The sequence below is a fragment of the Poeciliopsis prolifica genome, unplaced genomic scaffold, assembly GCF_027474105.1.
Source record: "Poeciliopsis prolifica strain line A6 unplaced genomic scaffold, Auburn_PproV2 SCAFFOLD012, whole genome shotgun sequence".
Classification (NCBI taxonomy): domain Eukaryota; kingdom Metazoa; phylum Chordata; class Actinopteri; order Cyprinodontiformes; family Poeciliidae; genus Poeciliopsis; species Poeciliopsis prolifica.
The window spans coordinates 13995746-14013045 of NW_026562387.1; the positions used below are offsets into that span (position 1 = coordinate 13995746).

At 39.7% G+C, this 17300-nt stretch overlaps 1 protein-coding gene across 1 annotated transcript; it reads right to left on the reverse strand.

Moving 5' to 3' along the window:
• Window positions 1–1109: 1109 nt before the first annotated feature.
• LOC129364706 (titin-like) lies at window positions 1110–16668 on the reverse strand. The gene is made up of 10 exons (XM_055037517.1): window positions 16644–16668; window positions 4983–14295; window positions 4799–4898; window positions 4590–4692; window positions 3557–3626; window positions 3321–3452; window positions 2999–3088; window positions 2748–2891; window positions 2476–2660; window positions 1110–2142 (listed from the first exon to the last, which is right to left on the reverse strand). The coding sequence occupies exons 2-10, from the start codon at window positions 14292–14294 to the stop codon at window positions 1974–1976; spliced, it is 10305 nt and encodes a 3434-aa protein (XP_054893492.1). The 5' UTR covers window position 14295; window positions 16644–16668; the 3' UTR covers window positions 1110–1973.
• Between the last annotated feature and the right edge of the window lie 632 nt (window positions 16669–17300).

Here is a 17300-nt window from a genome sequence, read left to right on the forward strand (position 1 = left end):
CTCTGTTTTGTCCCCCTCTGTTTGAGGAAGTGTTTGTGTTGTTCTAAGACTGTTTGGCTCTTCAGAAGTTGCCATCGAGCAGCCCCATGTTGTGACAGGAGCGTCGAGGAATGTGCTAAGAGGGGAGTGTTTACATCTTCAAGCAAGAAAGTTCCCACCATTTAAAACAGACACGACTCGAATAGATTCCAATAGATTTAAAGGTCATAGAAAAATGTGTCTATTTTAATAATTCGTTTAATTATAGTTATGTATTTAAGTGTGTTTTTTTTTTAGTATTTCAGAGCTAATAAAAATCAAATGGGATTTTTTTAATGAAAATTAAAAGGATTTTCTTATCATGGAAGAAAAAAAGGTAAAGGTGTGAAAGCAACTGGGACATTTTTCTTTTGTTATTTTTACTGAAATTGGGATTTTATTACATGTTAAACACCTATGAACAACTGGAAAGTTGAGTGGAAAAAAAAGGTGCACAAAGTATTATATGCAACTGCAGTTTTGAGAGGATTGTGAGGGGAAGCCAAATTTAAGAGTTGAACTTCAACCTCATTTTAAATAAATACATAAAAATCAAGACATATTCACAACATGGACTTTAATTCTGCCACTGTATTTACTGAAAAGCTTTATGAATCGTGCTTTCATTTTCTAGCAAGACTTCACACCAGTCTTTTTTGTCTCTTGAAGAGGTCTAACTATAACTGTGAAACAGCATGTCCCTCTTTAGATCCACAGTGGATCCTATAGATGCAATCTTTTAGAATTTACATCCATAGGATCCAACAATTCTATAGATATAATAGGATCTAATATTTTATACGATATTTGTAAAAAGCTAATTCTAAATATTTATGTTTTTATATGACCAGAATTGCCAGCAAGACAAAAATCATATTGGTGCATCCCTATTCATAATAATCTGAAGTGAACAATGAAATAAATTACTCTGTGTACAAGACATATATATAATTTGAATTTTGTGTTTTTTATTGTATTTCTAAACAAAAATAACCTTTCAATTACATTTATCGATAACCTACCTCTGTGTACATCAAGTGCTGCTTTTCCTACATTAAAAGAAAAATAATCACCACTAGGCAGCATCAACAAATATTTTACATGGTTTATTTAAATAAATATTTACATAAGAGGTTTATATAAATCAATTTCTTCTTGTTTTTCTTACACAAAAAGTCTCTCTAAAAGGCGACCGCTTTAACGATGAAGAAATTAAGAGATGATGCTGTTAATCAGTGTGATCTAAACCCTCATGTGAAGACTGGACCTTAATATCAAAAACAAAAAAACACAGGTTTAAGATCTTTCTCATCTTCCGTTATAAATCTCGTAGTATGCATAAATCTACATGATTTGATATAAATTTCAATTTGTTGCTAAAGAATAAGGATGATTCTCTACACTAACTTAATAAAAATCCGTATGCCGGATGGGAGGGGGTATGTGGTCAAGAGGTAAATAAAACACAATTATCAATCATCAACAAAGCAAATTTAAAACAAAGAGAATATTGGTGAAACTTAAAAACAACGAGACGGTAAAAAGCTAAAATGTGGACAGTATATGGCTCGGTTTATACAGGAACACATGATGAATGCTCCAAACTACAATTCACACCCAAAAACTAGAGACGATGGCAGCGTCACCGTCCAGGAGATCCTGACTCTCATCTTCACTCAGCTTTAAAAGATGTTTCAGTTTGCTGAACACAGAAATGATATGCTCTTTAAGCTCTATTGCTCTCATTTCATGCATGTGTATTCTAACAAAACCAACCATTTGCTTAAAAAGAATCTAAAGAAAATAGTTTTTTTTTGTTTTTTTTAAATACTATGCCCGGAAGAGTTAAAGTTGTCATCCTGAGTTTTAGTCCAATCACCGACTTCTTGGAGTAATTTGTGTCATGCTGTGAAGACTTCGTGTTAGAATCCATCGTCACCTCCTCCATCAGACCGTCATACCGAGTCAGTTTTGGGCTGGATTGAACGGGTCTCGCTCACAAAGTTATAAACTAAAAACTGAGATGTGCCAAAGTAACGAGTGGCAAAGAGTTTTCCATCGGGCGTGGGGTCTGAGAACGCAATCTCGTCTTTGCTCAGGTAGGAACCGTAAATGAAGTTGTTCCTGTGTAAAAAGAAAAGCAACTTTAATAATGTAAGAAATATTTTTGTTTGTAAAATGCATTATTTTGTGTTAGACCAAGAGATGTTGGAAAGTATTTTAGAAAGATTATAGTTATCAACTTTCAACCAAAGTGTGAAGTGTTGCAGTGAATTTTATTTAGAAGCACCAGAAAAAGAAGAAACATATTTCCATACAAACCACACTTTAAGATTTTTGCCTGTGGAAAATGTTTAAAACCATTCATCCTTTCCTTCTACTTCATAGTTTAGTTTAAAATTCCAATGGACTTGCTCGTAAACTGTGAAAATGTTGAATATGAATCCTAAGACCAACCTTAGGCACTCAATTAAGCGTGTGGCGATAGCCCGGCGCCGCATCACGCCGACCACCCAGATGCGACTGATGCCGCAGATGGCCGGCTCCGGCGTAGTGGAGCAGCACCAAGCTCTCTGACGTTCAAACATCACCTTCTCCCCCTCTGAGCCCTCAGGAGGAGCCTCCTCAATCACTCTGTAACCCTTTGAATGGATATGAGAAAATCTTGATTTTCAAAAGCCTCAAAGACAAAACGGTTATGCTAGATTTAAGAGCCTACAGTCTTGTACCTCTTGGATGTGCTCTGCTATGAGACATCCAGCCACTTTCTTGTCAATAGAGATGAAGAGGAAGGTTTTGGTCTGTGAGGGACACTTTGTCTCCACCTGTTGGAAGCCAAGATCATTGTCCACCATCTCCCGGATCTCCTCCACCTGAGATGGACAATAATTATCACGCTATACAGCAGGTCCAAAATGACACACAAGGGTTTAACTTCTGCATTGTTCATGAAGGCAATGGCCCGACACATGAAACAGACCTTCTTCAGAGCATATTTGGGATCATCAGGGAGGACGAGGATAATCTTGCCATCAGGATATTCTGCCATGATTCTCTCTTTTTTCCACCCCTGAAAACAACATATATTGAACCATTAAAATAACATTGCATATTTTCTGAGATCATCCATATCAATCACAATAATTGGAGTGCCCTTAAACTGGTCAAACGTTTAAGGACACTCCGGTTTAAGGACAGGCACAAGAACAAGCTCATACCTTGTGCACAAAATATGAGCTAAGCAGATAAAAATGAATGTGAAGAAAAGATTCTCGACACATGTGAATGTAGACTGGTCTCACCACATATTTGACAGCACTGACAAACTGATTGTGAAACAGTAAATGCTGAGATTCATCCTCAGGGTTGGCAGCAGAGTAGAGCATCCCACACACGCTGCAGGCTTCTGGCCCAAAATGTTTCTGTCCCACATCCTGGCAGACAAAAAATGACAGTTTTTACAAAACATGCAACAGTAGTCCTGTTTAATCTATATGAGATCTTTTGTAAAATGATGAAAGGGACGTTTTTTGCTCACAATTACCGTCTGAGTGCCATCTTTGTCGACCTCTTGATGAGTCGCTGCTTCTTGTGGCTTTTCCTCCCCACTGTAAAACAGACACACATCAGTAATTTTCTTCTAAGTCAGATCCCTGAACATTTTAGCAAATTTTTCAAGTATTAATATATTTCTAAGGAAGTCAAGTTTTAATTATGGAGCCTGGAAACGAATGCATGGATAGTTGGTTGGACAAACAGATGAACAAACAAATGTTTTTTTTTTTTCCAATTTTCTTAGTCTATTCACCCATCTGTTGGGTTTATTTTGTTCCCCAACCTACAAGAATCAACCAAAGACGCAAATTATAATTTTCCTAACACCATCCATCACCCATCTCTTAATGGGTGGGTGAATATACTAAGACAATTGGGCAAACGGATGGATGGATGGATGGACGGACGGACGGACGGATGGCACTGGACAAAGAGATAGAGAAACAGATAAATGGGAAAATAGATACTTGGATGGATGGGTGGTAAGAGTTCAGAATGGGGCACAGATAGACACTAGGTGGTGCAAGAGCACCTGCTCTTTTCCTATGGACCAAAAAATGCCCTTTTGAAATGTTTTTTGGTGTAGTGTGTGGCCTGTAAAAAATCTCACACTACTAATGCTTCAAGTGACAAATAAGGTGCCCTTTTTATATCTCAACACCTATGCCCAAAATGTAAGACTTCTGGGTAGAAGGATGGATCGCACACTAGTGGACAAATTGATGGAGAGATAGAGGAAATGATGGTTCAATAGATGAACAGATGGATGACTGGACAAATGGATGGATGAAAGACAAACAAATAGATAGCCAGGGAAACTAATATCAGGCAACAGATATTTTTCCATACTCTGGTTTCTCCTTCCATACTTATCCAGACCTGGAAAATAGTCATATAAAACACTAGACTTATCACAACTTTGCAAGAACTCTGGTCAGATCAACACAAGTTTCACTTGGGGGTATGTGTCAGTCAGGGAGTGCTAGACAGTGAACAACCAAAATTAATATTCTTACTGCTGGCAGGGCTTTTCTGATGTCTTCTCCTCTGTCAAAGCTAATTCTGTGTTAGTCCCTGGAGACGGATCGGTCGTAGTAACTGCTGGACAAGAAAGGGATTCTAAATGGAAGCATGGTTAATGTTAAGACAGAGAAGTTTGAAAGGTTGAAAGCAAAAGTAGCAGATTTGTCCTGATTGAATTGAGATGACAACAGCAACAACAAACCAGCAGATATTTCTTCACACTTTGTTGTATCAGAGATATTGGTACTGTCCTCAAGTGTAAGGGAAGAGGCAGAAACTGATGAAGACAAACCAGATGTATCCTGTGTACAAAAAAGAAAACCGTCAGTCATAGAAAGTTCATAATACTGGTACTAATACATTAAAACAAATCAATCTGGAATTACCTCGGCTTTCGTATTCTCCTGGGTTGGGGGATTTTCGGGCTTCTGAGGCACTGAAGCCACTGAAGGCTTCAATGGAGGTGGCTTATCTTCTGTTGGAGCTGGATGCTTCGGCAGCGTTACATTTACACCAGTTGTTTTTGACAATGGAGGGGTCGTAGTGGTGGGCGTGGGCTGAACTGCAGCCAAGTTAGTTTTGGAAGAAGCTGCAGATGCAGGCTTTGACTGAGGGGTTGGAACGGTAGGCTTGATTTGTGTGGGCTTTATCTGAGGCTGAGCTGCAGTGGTGGACTTTGACTGAGCTGAAATCTGCCCAGATGTGCTCTGAACTTTCAGTTTTGCTTGGTTGGATAGTTGTGGTGAACCAGTTGGTTTTAATGAAGGTGCGGGACGCTGAGCAGGGATCCCAGGGCGAGGCGGTTGTGTGGGCTGATTTGGCTTTTTTGGAGCAACTAGCAACATGTCGTCGTCATCTAATTCAAAGTCATCTGGGGAATACTTGGGTCTGGGTTTGTACGGCGTGTACTCTACAGGCTTCAGCTTTTGAACTTTAAGTCCATTGGGCATGGGAGGAGGAACTGCTGGCAGAGTCCTCTTGGCTGCAGACCGGGTCACTTTCGGAGCAGGCCCTGCAGCAGCTGCAGCAGGTTGAGATGCCTGAGCCCTGCTTTGCCTCGTGCTTCTACGAACTTCAACAACAGGCGGTTCCGGTTTGGTAGTTTCAGCTTTTACTAGCTGAACTTTGTCTGTTTCTTTCTTAGAAAGTTCAGTTCTGGTAGTTTCTGGTTTAGGGGGCTGAGTTTGAGAATTTTCTGTTTTCATCGGTTCTGTTGCAGCTGGCTCAGGCTTAGGGGACTCTGGTTTTAGTGGAGCAGGTTTATTGGCAGGGGCAGGGCTTGTAGGGGATGTTGTTGATGGACTCGTCGCTGGTGGAGGAAGCGTAGTTATGGGACTCATTAAAAAACTGTCAGAAAAAGGTGCTTGCCAGTCAATGTCTGAAAACATCTGATTTGCTTGATCAGATTTTAGTTTCTTCACACGAGCCCAAGACATTTTCTCCCTTTGCAGCTCAACCTGCCTGAGTCTCTGATATCGGGTCAGCTTCTTCTTTTCATGGGCTTTCAGTGGCACTGAAATCTGCGATATAAAGAAGCGCCTTTTCTGAGGCTCTGTGGCTGGTTTGGGTTCAACTGACTCTGCCGTAGAGGGTTGGACAGCAGATGACTCCAGAGCAGGGGTCACCAAAGTGGAGTTCCCTTCTGGTCCAGCAGGACTTGCAACATTATCTGGCTCTGCATCTTGTGAGGTAACTGCTGGTTGTTCCCTCTTGCTGGCTTCAGCTTTGGCAGCTGCTGCTACTGCTGCTTGTTTTTCTTCCTCTATCCTCTTCAACAACATGCTGTCTGTGGCAATGTCCTCTGCAATTTCTTCACAGAGCGCTAGGAGGTTCAGTTGCTGTCGTTGTGCTGCTCTCTTTGACTCTGCAGCCTTTTGTTCGGCCAACGCCGCAAGACGAGCTTTGGTTCTTGCTTGTGTATTCATTTCTTGTTTCTTAGGTTTTTCCACCTCTGGTAGCTTTTTATCGTCTTCATTTTTTTCCTTCAAAGTACTGCTAATTACATCTGTATTTTTATTTACTACCTTCTCTTCAGACTTTGGAGGGTCTTCAGAAGTTTGTTTGGATGGGTTTATTATTTTAACATCATCGTCTTCTTCATCCTCCTCTGCCACAACAATCTCTCGACCAATCTCAATATCCTGGAGAATCTGTACTTCTTGTAGCTCCAAGTTGTGGTCAGCGCTCTCTATTATTGCTACATCACAATCTTTAGTTGAGGGCTGAGTATCAGCATTTGACATTTCTGCATCCATACTGCCAGTAGAGGTATGGTCTTCGGAATATTGAGCACTGTGAAAAACATCCTGAGGTAAAACTTCCTCTGTGCTCGCTTCAGAAGCATCTTTAACCTTGTCAGTTGTTTCATGTATCCCAATCTTCTGGGAGCCATTTAAAATACTTTGACTTGGCTCTTCACCCAGCAATCCATCATCCAAGGGAGGGGTTGCCAATCCTGATTCAGCTGCAGCCTGAGTCAGGATATCCAAGTGAATTTCACTCTCCAAAACAGGTTCCAGGATCACATACTCTTCGGATGCACCATCTGTCATCTCAACTTCACTGTGGGTTTGTGCGTCCTGAAGTCTAGCATTTTCTTGTACCTGCTTGGGAAACTCCACTACACTAGTGGACTCTGGAATGGCACTTCTTTCGCTTTTTTCTGCACCGTCATCTGTAGCACTGATGTCAATACTTAAAATGTTTGCTGTTGTGTTTCTCTGCTCCAACTGGGCATGTGTGGGACTTTGTACCTCCCCAGTAGTTTGAACCTCCATTTCCTCCAAACCCTGGCTGTTTGGAACAGTACTTTCTTCTTTGTCCTCTTGTTGAGGGTGAATAATTCCTAATTTGACATCATTGACTGAAAAGTTTGCTCCATCACCCACAGTGAGGGGGATTTCTGTGTTCTGTATGTCCAGAACAGAAATGCTACCACCCAGCTCAATTTTTGTATAAATTTCACCACCACTGTTGCTCTCTGGACTACTGATTGGTTCATAAACTACCTGGTTTTCATTAAAATGGACCTCTGTTTCATTAGCTGACCGAATCCCATCTTCTGATGCCTGAACACCACCATACTCATCTTGTTGGGTACAAACCAACACAACTACTTTGCTCTCATCAGCTTCTTGAAGATTACTAACAGGTCTGTCAACACTGATTTCATCAATTACTTGTCTTCTTATGTCGTCTTCTAATGAGGTTGTTGTTCCTATATCCTCAGCGAAAGGCTCTGTCATCCTGGTAACTTCAAAGTTAGGAACAGGAAGTGGTTCTTTGTCCGATATGTCTGTGGTGTGTTCGTTGATTTCTTTTGCCATATGGTTGTGGTGTTCAGCTGCAGTTTCGAGAGAAGAAATTTCGCCCATCTCTGCAGACGTTTCCATTTTAGTTTCAGTTTCTAGAACATTCTCATGTAAAGAGGTGACCTTGTTTTCATTTCCATACTCTTCGGCAACCTCCTTGCTTCTTTGCTGTTGAACAACAGATTTCTCAATATAAATCTCAGCAGGGGTTTCTGATGCATGCATGTCTGTTACAGAAGGTCTGACAACTTCAGCATTAACAGAGAAAAAGTTTAATGCTCTCCCAGGAAGGGGAGCGTCTTTTTCTGCTTCAGGGTCTACTGGCAGTTCGCTGACCTCATCTCTCTGGTTTTGTATTTCTTCTATAAATGACGAGTGAGAGATCCCTTCAGGCAACTCTGATTTCTTTACTTCCATTTCTTTTTGAATCTCAGTAATACTCTGACTTTTTCTGGTAGTCTGGTTATCATTTTCCACACAAAGGTCAAGCGTCTGGATTTGTGTTTCAGGTTGTAGCAATGAAGTTGAAATTTGGGTGTCTGCAGTGAATTCAGTGACGTCCTGACCTCTCTGGCTATGCTTTTGTTCTGTAAATGTTGGTTGGGAAATTTCCGCCTGTCCCTCTGTCCTCTGCATTGCTACCTCTTCTGAAACATCAGAACTTCTAGGGCATTCTCCAACATTCTTTTTATCATTTCCATGACATATTTCCTGTATTATTGTTGTTTGAATTTTTATTTCATTTGGATTTTTGGCAACAATGACACATTTTTCAGAAATCTGATTTTCATTTTCATTACTCTTCATCGTGGGAAAACTTTCTGGGGGCTTTTTAGATACATTTCTGACAATCTCCTTCACAAGACTTTTCTGAGTGTCAGTTTGTCTTTGAGATATTTGTTGAGGAATGTCTTCAAGAGGTACTGCTTGTATTTCCATTGTATTCTCAAAAATACTAGTGCATTTTTCAACATCTTTCGCCTCTCTTACAGGCTCGGTCACTTCAGTGCTTACCTGGTTGTGTATTTCAGGAGGAGCTGGTGAAAAAGACAATGTGAGGTCCTCTTGAGCTTTCTGGCTTTGTATTTGTATGTGAGCCGTTGGTTTAAAAATCTCCTCCAGAGGCTTGGGTGTTTGCATTTCCATTTTGATTAGATTCCCAGCAATAGCAAGGGATTCTTTGAAAATCTTGGTCTCATTTTCAATGGTCATGTTTGAGTCTTCAGTAGGTTGACTTGCATCAAGGCTCTTCTGAGATTTTATTTCTACTACCATTTTTTGTTGAGAAATTTCCTCAAGAGGCTGAATGGTAATCATTTCGATTTTATTCTCACCTTCGCCAACAAACTCTTCCATTGCCTTGGTCACTTCTTCATTACCCTCATTTGTGTCACTTGCAGACTGAGTTCCGTCAAAGATCTGCTGGATTTGTGTTTCAGTAGTAGAATATGAAGCAAAGCTCTTAACTGCAGCGTCAGAGTGAGTTTCCATTTTATTCTCTGCAGTAGTTACAGTCATAGAATCTGCATTTTTCTCAACATCCCAACTCATTTGGTTTTGCATTTCCACAGCTGCACTCAAAACGTCAATTTCATCTCGATTTTTCTCTTTCTGCATTCCCGTTAATGACGTGGCTATAAAATCCTCTGATGCTGATGTGTATTGCATTTCAGATTGTATTGGATTATCTTCTACAGTCACACATTCTTTACAGCTGGTTTTGTTCACACTTTTGTCGTCAATCATCACATCATCATGAACTTCATCAAAATTATCTCCTGCTGTTTGTTCACTTACATTGACAATTTCCTGCCTATGTGCTTCAACCACACAACCAATTTTGAAACTCTTCTCTGAAGTGTCAAGTTCTGTTTGATTTGTATTTCTATGCAGTGAAGAGGGTGAATCTAGACTCCCTTTTGTTACTCCTGTGTCCACTTCCATTTTTATCTGTGTTACAGTCACAATTTCCACATTTACCTTATTGTAATTTTCAACTAGAGGTTCAGCTGATATGTCTGGAATAGGTTCATTGAAATTCGGGCTTTGCATTTCCTCTGTATGGGCAATGTTACAGACCTTCTTGGGTGAGCCTGCAGCCACTACCAGAAGAGCAGCACCATTTGTATTCTGCTGCGCATCGCTGGGTATCTCAGTAATAGGTTCAGTAACTGTTTGTGTTTCCATTTCTTCCATTGGAGGAAAGTTAGAGACCTCTTGGGGTGTGGCTACAACTTCTTTATCAGGTTCTACTTGACTCTGAGCAGTTTCAGGAGCACAAGTAATGTCAAAGCTGCTTTGGTGACTTGAAGTTTTATCACTGTCGTGATCTTTATCTGGTGTGCCAACATTGGGTTCGCTGACCAGACGGGTTTGCATTTTCTCAAAAGATCCAACAGTTGAGAATTTTAATGTGGGATCAACTTCTACTTGAGTCTGAGCTGCTGAATTTGCATTTTCAAAATCTTTCTGTACTTCCTCTGGTATGTCAGTGGTAGGTCCACTGGTCAGTTGTGTTTGCATGTCTACCTCCTCCGCAACAACTTCTATTGGAGTCCAAGTTGCACAGCTTTCTTTCTCCAGGTGTTTCTGTGTTTTGTTGGGTATGTTAGGTTCACTGACCATCTGGGTTTGCATGTTGTCTATTGGAGGATAGTTAGATTGCATCTGTGAGGTGGCAGGAATTTCTCCGTCAGCTTGCAATTCACTCTGATCAACACAAACACATTGAACACTATTCCTCTGGTATTCATCAGTTATGTCATTGTTAGATTCAATGGCCAGCTGAGTTTGCATTTCTCCGTCAGATGCTCTTACAGAGACCTCCACTGATGTGCCTTCAATTCCTCCATCAGCTTGTTTTTGACAAACAACAGAAACACATATATCATCCCTGGTTGTAGAATTAGCATTTTCCAGATTTGTATGAGCTCCATCTTGCATTTTAATAGAGCACTTACTGACTATTTGGGTTTGCATTTCTTCTACAGGTGCAATGTTGGAGACATTCTCAGAATTATCCACTTCAATTAGAGTGGGAGAAGCAAAGCTTGCAACTTCCAGATGTTCCTGCACCTTGTTGCTAATGTCAGTGGTAGGTTCACTCATCGGTTGCTGTTGCAACCCCTCTGATGATGAGGTAGCTTCAAATTGAGTCTGAGCAGAAACACTTGCAACATCTTCACTGCTTCTAGAATGTGCATTTTCCAGATGTTCATCAGATACATCAAAGGGGGATTTACTAACTATCTCAGTTTGCATTTCTTCTGCAGGTGCCATGTTCGAAAGTTCTTCTGTGACATCAATTTCAATTGGAGTCTGAGGAGCAAAACTTGCATGCTCTGGATCTTCCTGCACCTTATTGTTCATGTCAATAACATGTTCATTTACCAGTTGGCTTTGCAACAACTCCGGTGATAAAGAAACAGTCTCTCCAGAAGTTTCTAACTGATATTCATTGGATATTTCAATCATGGGATTACCGACCACTTGGGTTTGGATTTCTTCTACAGGTGCCATGTTACAAACATCTTCGGATGCAACATCCACTTTAACTGGAATCTGTGTGACACTTGAAACGTCTGTTGGCTTTACCATCTGAGTAACGGTAATAGCTGCAATCTCTGAATGTTCTTCTCCTTGACTTTCAACAGCAGCATTTACAGCGATCCTAGTATTTTCCTGATTTTCATGAGCTTTGTCACTAATGGCAGGTTCACTGACAATCTGGTTTTGCATTTCTTGAATAGATGCAGTGTCAGAAACCTGATCAGGTGTGACATTAACATGGACTTGAGTCTGAAGGGCCCACTTTAGACTAACTGAATCTTTTTGAATTTCTTCAGTTATCTTTGTAGTAGGTTCCCTGTTTGCCTGGGTTTGCATTTCTTCTGTAAGAGTAATATTTGAGACCTCCTCAGATGTTGCTGCAGACAGGTCATTAATGTTGATTTGAGCCTGAGCAGTGAAGGGGCCATCCTGACCTCTGTAAGCGTCTTCAGGTATCTCAGTTATGGGTTCAGTAAACAACTGGCTTTGAACTCTTGCAATATTACAGACCTCATCCTTGGAGTCTGCAGCTTCTTCGGTGTTTATTTGATTCTGAGCAGAGCCAATTGCATTCTCCAGATCTGTATTTGCTGTGTTAGTTTTATCACTGGGTTCATTAGACTGTTGGATTTTGATTTCTTCTAAAGTAGCAATATTTGACACGGCCTCTAACATAACTTGATTTTCTTTGTTTACTTTCTTGTGAGTCTCAGTAACATCATTTGCACTCTCCAGATCTTTGTGAGCTTTATCAGATATGCCAACGGTGCATTCACTGACCAGCTGTTTCATCTGATTGTGTGATTGCTCTGTCAGAGTCCTATCAAAGACCTCCTTGGATATAGTAGAGGTCTGCGTGTCCACTTCTGTCAGAGTCTCACCTGTTGCAGCAAAACATTCTGGAGACTTTGGGTCTTTTTCTACAGTGGTAGATTCACTGACTTGGTTCTCCTGCACTTGTATTTCCGGTTCATGTTCCAGAAGCTGAAACACTGCAACAGGCTGCGTTTCCATCCCACTTTGACCCTGACATTTTCCAGAGCATTCAACAGTATTCATCTCTTCACATTTATCAACTGTAACATGATCACGGTTCTGTGTAGATACAACTGCTGGAGGTTCCCTGACCTCATGAAAATCCTGCTTTTGCATTTCCACTGGAGTACTAGGATTTATGATCTCTGGTGTAATTCCTATCTGTATTTTTGTTATATTTTGTTTCTCTGCTTCACTTAGAGTATCTTTGCTTGCCATGATTCCAACATTTTCCTGCTTTTGAAAATCTGTGGATGAGTTGGCAGTAGATTCCCAGATTTGTAAATCAACCATAGCACTTGGATTTGAAGCCGGTAAATTCTCTTTATCTTGAATCTTTGGTACAGCAGCAGATTGAATGATCGTAAGAGTATCTTTCTCTACGTTTGAAAATTCTACTTTGGTCACCTTGTCTTGAATTTTGTGATTCAGTGGAACGATTATATTTTCAGAAAGGTCTGCTGTTTGATTTTTATCGTAAATCTCCTGACAATAAGACTGAGTTTCACGGATCAAGCTATGATTCTGTTCTTCTGCAGGAAGATCAGTACTGGCACCAGTATAAGGAGACTGTAAGTCAACCCTTTCTCTGCTGCTTTCTTTAAGTCTTTCCTCAGAGTTTCCGTGTGTTTTGTTCAAATCCTCACACAAGTCACCATCTGTTCCCAGAGCCTTACGGTGTCCCTCTTCAGGATTTGATTCTTCTTTTAAAGATGTTAAGGGGTCTGCTTTTGTTCCTTTTTTATCAACCTGTGTTTCTTGTTTACAGTTTTCCGTCATTGGAGGGGAATTTGTTTCATCCGATGACACTTTGTGTACCTTTTCAAAACTCAGGTCTCCTCCTGCTTCGGGTTCCTTTTGCTCACCCTCTGTTGTTTCACATTTTAGATTGCACTGATTTTCTTCAGAAGGAGACTGATAGCTCAATGGAAAGCGACCTTCACCTCCACAGCTAGAATTCACATCTTCAGGAACTGAACATAGTGTTTCCTCTGACGATGATAGTGTTTCATTATCTACACCCTTTATGATTTCAGTGGACCCAAATGTATCTATCGTTTCCTCAACCTCAGAAGAGGAAAAAAGTACATTTTCTCTTGAAGATGTTTTGTTTTCTTTGCTTTCAAATTCCAAAAGTCTTTTTTCTTCAGCTGTCGAGTCAACCGTTTCTGTTTCAGACACCAACAGATTTGATGCATCAACTGAAGTTTCTTGCTGATCAGTATCTGTTAAACTTTGAGAAGATGTCGAATCAGAGTTTCTACCATAGTTGTGCTCGATCTGTACAGAATCGGATGATGCAGGTGATAAATCGTGACTCATGTCCGGTGGATCAGACGTACCCTCCTCTGCTTTGCGTTTAGCTTTGACTTTATTGGAGTATTTTTTGATGCAGCGGGCCTTGTCTTCATCATCCCGCTCTCTGAACAAGTCCACCTTACATGTGTCGCTGCTCAGCCCCTCATCAGATTCTGTTGAGGCAGTCCGCTTCAGGGAATCTTTGGAGTTAGCTTGCATTGAGGGAGCTTCTCCATAGGAGGCACTTGTGGCTATTTGAATCTTGGCTTTTTTAAGAGGTGGGTCTGAGGGAGTTGGACTGGAATCATTTGAAGGAGAACTCTGTTTTAATGAATTATTTTCATCTTCCATAGAAGATCTTTTTTTCTTAACTTGTTGGGTTTCTGTGTTGGGAGATTTGCTAGTTGGTCCAGTTTTGGATTGTAAATCATCTCCATCCTCTTCCACCTTCCTCATCTTGGGCTGAGATTCAGGCGGCGACAATTCTCTCTTAGAGGCAGGCATTCTGAAGAAATAGAAAAACACAATGAGTCTTGGACTTCAGTGTTGTAAATTAAAAAAAATAAAATTAAAAAAAAATTTTAAAAATGAGCATCAATGTCATGAATCATCTGTCCATATCACTCTAGCTGGATATTTAACAATGGTCGAGGTAAATTCATCTTTGCTTGACACTTTGAGTCCTAGGATTGTGCTTTTAATAACAACCTGTTTATTTTAGCTTTCTTTATCAATGAGTTTTGATAGGATCAATTTAGAACACCCTGTTTTGATAAGTTCCATCCTCCAGTATAGAACTTTTCCAATTAGATGAAATAAAATGCTGGCAGTCCTGCGAAAACCCTTTGAACAGTGGGCCAAAATTATCATTATTTTCTTTCTATGAAAAAAAGGGAAAATAATAATAGTGAATCACTTCCTTTTTACCTGCACAGTAATAACTTAAACATCCTATATGTACCAAAGATAATTACAGTGGGTCCAAAAAGGGTCTCAGACATTTGCCTCAATAAAAGATGTACAGATCTCTGTCCTTTTTAGTTCAAATGTTTTAGAATTCGTTGGTCTCAATAACAAAAAGGAGACTTCTTCTACAACCCGTACTGTCTTAAGTCAAGTTAAATGAACAGGTGTGCCCAAATCTGATCTGAATAAAAAGGTGTTAGATATCCATCTCTACTTACTATGGAATTAAAATTATAGCAAAGAAATTACTAATAAAATAAAAATCCATCTTGTTGCACCTAAAACGTTTACAACTAGGTACACAAACTTATCAATAAAAATCTTGTCATAAAAAACATCTTAATCTGCATCAGCTCCATTTGCTGGAGAGTCAAATTTGAACCATTTTTAAACTGTGGATTGAAACGAAACAAAGACATTTCACCACAATGAAAATAACTATTTTTATCTCAAAGTAAGACTTTTTAACTTAAAGTCACAGTAGCACTAGCAATTGTCAAACATGATATTATGATGTGAAGCTGTTTCACAACTAGCAACAACAGTTCATTTCCAAACACTGAAACGCAAACAAAAGAAGGTGGTCAAAAGGGACAACAATCCAAAACCCATAATAACTGTTCTTTGATAATGCTCTTTAAATAATAGCAGCAGGCATTGACAACTCATTCCAGAGGTTAGAAAATAGCCCAGAACAATATCTGAAGCACCGTGCACCTCACATATCTCACTTAAATGTTCATGAGTCAAAAACAGAAATATAGACAGAGCAAAACAAGCATAAGGAAAGATTGTGAGGTAAAATCCTCTGCTGACCAAAGAGTATCAAGAGTCAAATCATATCTGGCTGAAATTGCTTTCCCTACATACATATTCTACAACACCTGGATGACTAGTCATAACTGACTTAATCACTTCTGCTAAACCAGAAAATTACTTAGGAGAATGTCCAGCCATCATCTTGAGAACCTTAAGCTTGAGAACATTTTGTTTATGCAAAAGAGCAATAAATCAAAGCACACCAGCAAGAGGAAAGATTTGAAATAAGAAATTTAAAAAAATAAATGAAGGTTTTGGAGTGGCCAAAACAATGTCTGTATTCAAATATGATTAGCTGCTCTGGAAGAGATCGTCTTTTCTTATACTAATGTAACCCCTTAATAGGGTTAAGAATCCACTACTCTTTTATACATGAGTGTTTTCCCCTCAGTAAATGTTATAATTATTTGAAAACTGTTTTTTGCTCACTACAGTCATTTTTGTCTGATATTACATTTTTGTCTATTCTAAATCTTTTTGAAATTGAGATTTCAAAAAAGGTAAACAAGGATTTCTATAAGCGTACAAACATTATTTTCAAAGCAGTTTACCTAAAGCAAATTGCTCTTACAGTTATTGATAAAAATAGACTTTGAATTATCTGTTTCTTTTCATTTTAAATTAAATTTCTGCTAAAACAACACATAAACATGCTAAAACTCATGGCCAAACATGCATTACACCATAGATCTGCAGCTGATGTTTATCATGCATGCAACAAGGCAGGCTAATGGTGGACACAAACAGAAAAATTGGAATTAAAGTACCTGCTTAGCAAGTAACACGACGTCCAATCTACATATTACTCATTTTAATAAATGCTCTAAGGGATAATCTAACAGAAGAGGGAGGTAGTTGTCAGTGAGAGCAGAGCAGGCAGTCAGAAATGGTCAGTTAGCTGATGGATAGCGAGAAGCTAACGCTAGCTGCTGCCAACTCGCAGAAAAATGAGCGCAGCGAGACTCACAAAGAACAAAACAGCAGCTCCACACACTGAGCACAGCTCCCACTGAGGCTTACCGAGCTCACCAACAAGGCAAAACCATCACACGTACCTGATAAACTCACTTTGATGTTTTCTTTCTCAACAACAGCTGTGTTTTTTTTTCTCTCTGTGTGAATAAAAATTAACTGTACTTCCGGAGAGAGTCCGCGGATGTGACGTAGCCACGCTCTGCCTGCTCGCGCTCCAAATCTACCCTTTCACACAATGAAAGAACATTGCTGTATTTCTTTATGGCAATACATCTTGAAACATTTGAAAGAGTAGTATGTGTCCATAAAAAGTATATTATTGGAAAATGTCTTTCCTCACACTGTAAAAATAAGGTTCTTCATTTTTGGAGTCAATCTTAAAAGATAGAAGTTGAGAAGGGCAACCTGCCAATGCCCAGAGGGTATTATTGCCTCAAAACAGCAGCAACCTCTATATCAAACTTGAAGATGACCCAACTTTGGGGGCCTTGTCAACATTTAGACAAACTACAGAAATGAGGTGAAGTTACAGTATGGCTGAACAGCAATGAATGGCTTTCCAAAATTGTAAGATTTAATGCAATCCAAATGTTGTGGGTTCAATTTCAGCTTCCTGCTGCTACCTATCCATGTGGGCAACTTGCCTACCAGTCATCATACATGTGTATGAGTGAGGTTGGATGTAGTAGTATAAAGCGCTTTTCAGAGGTTGGTATGTCTAACGAGCCTGAGCACAGAGCTGGTGACAAC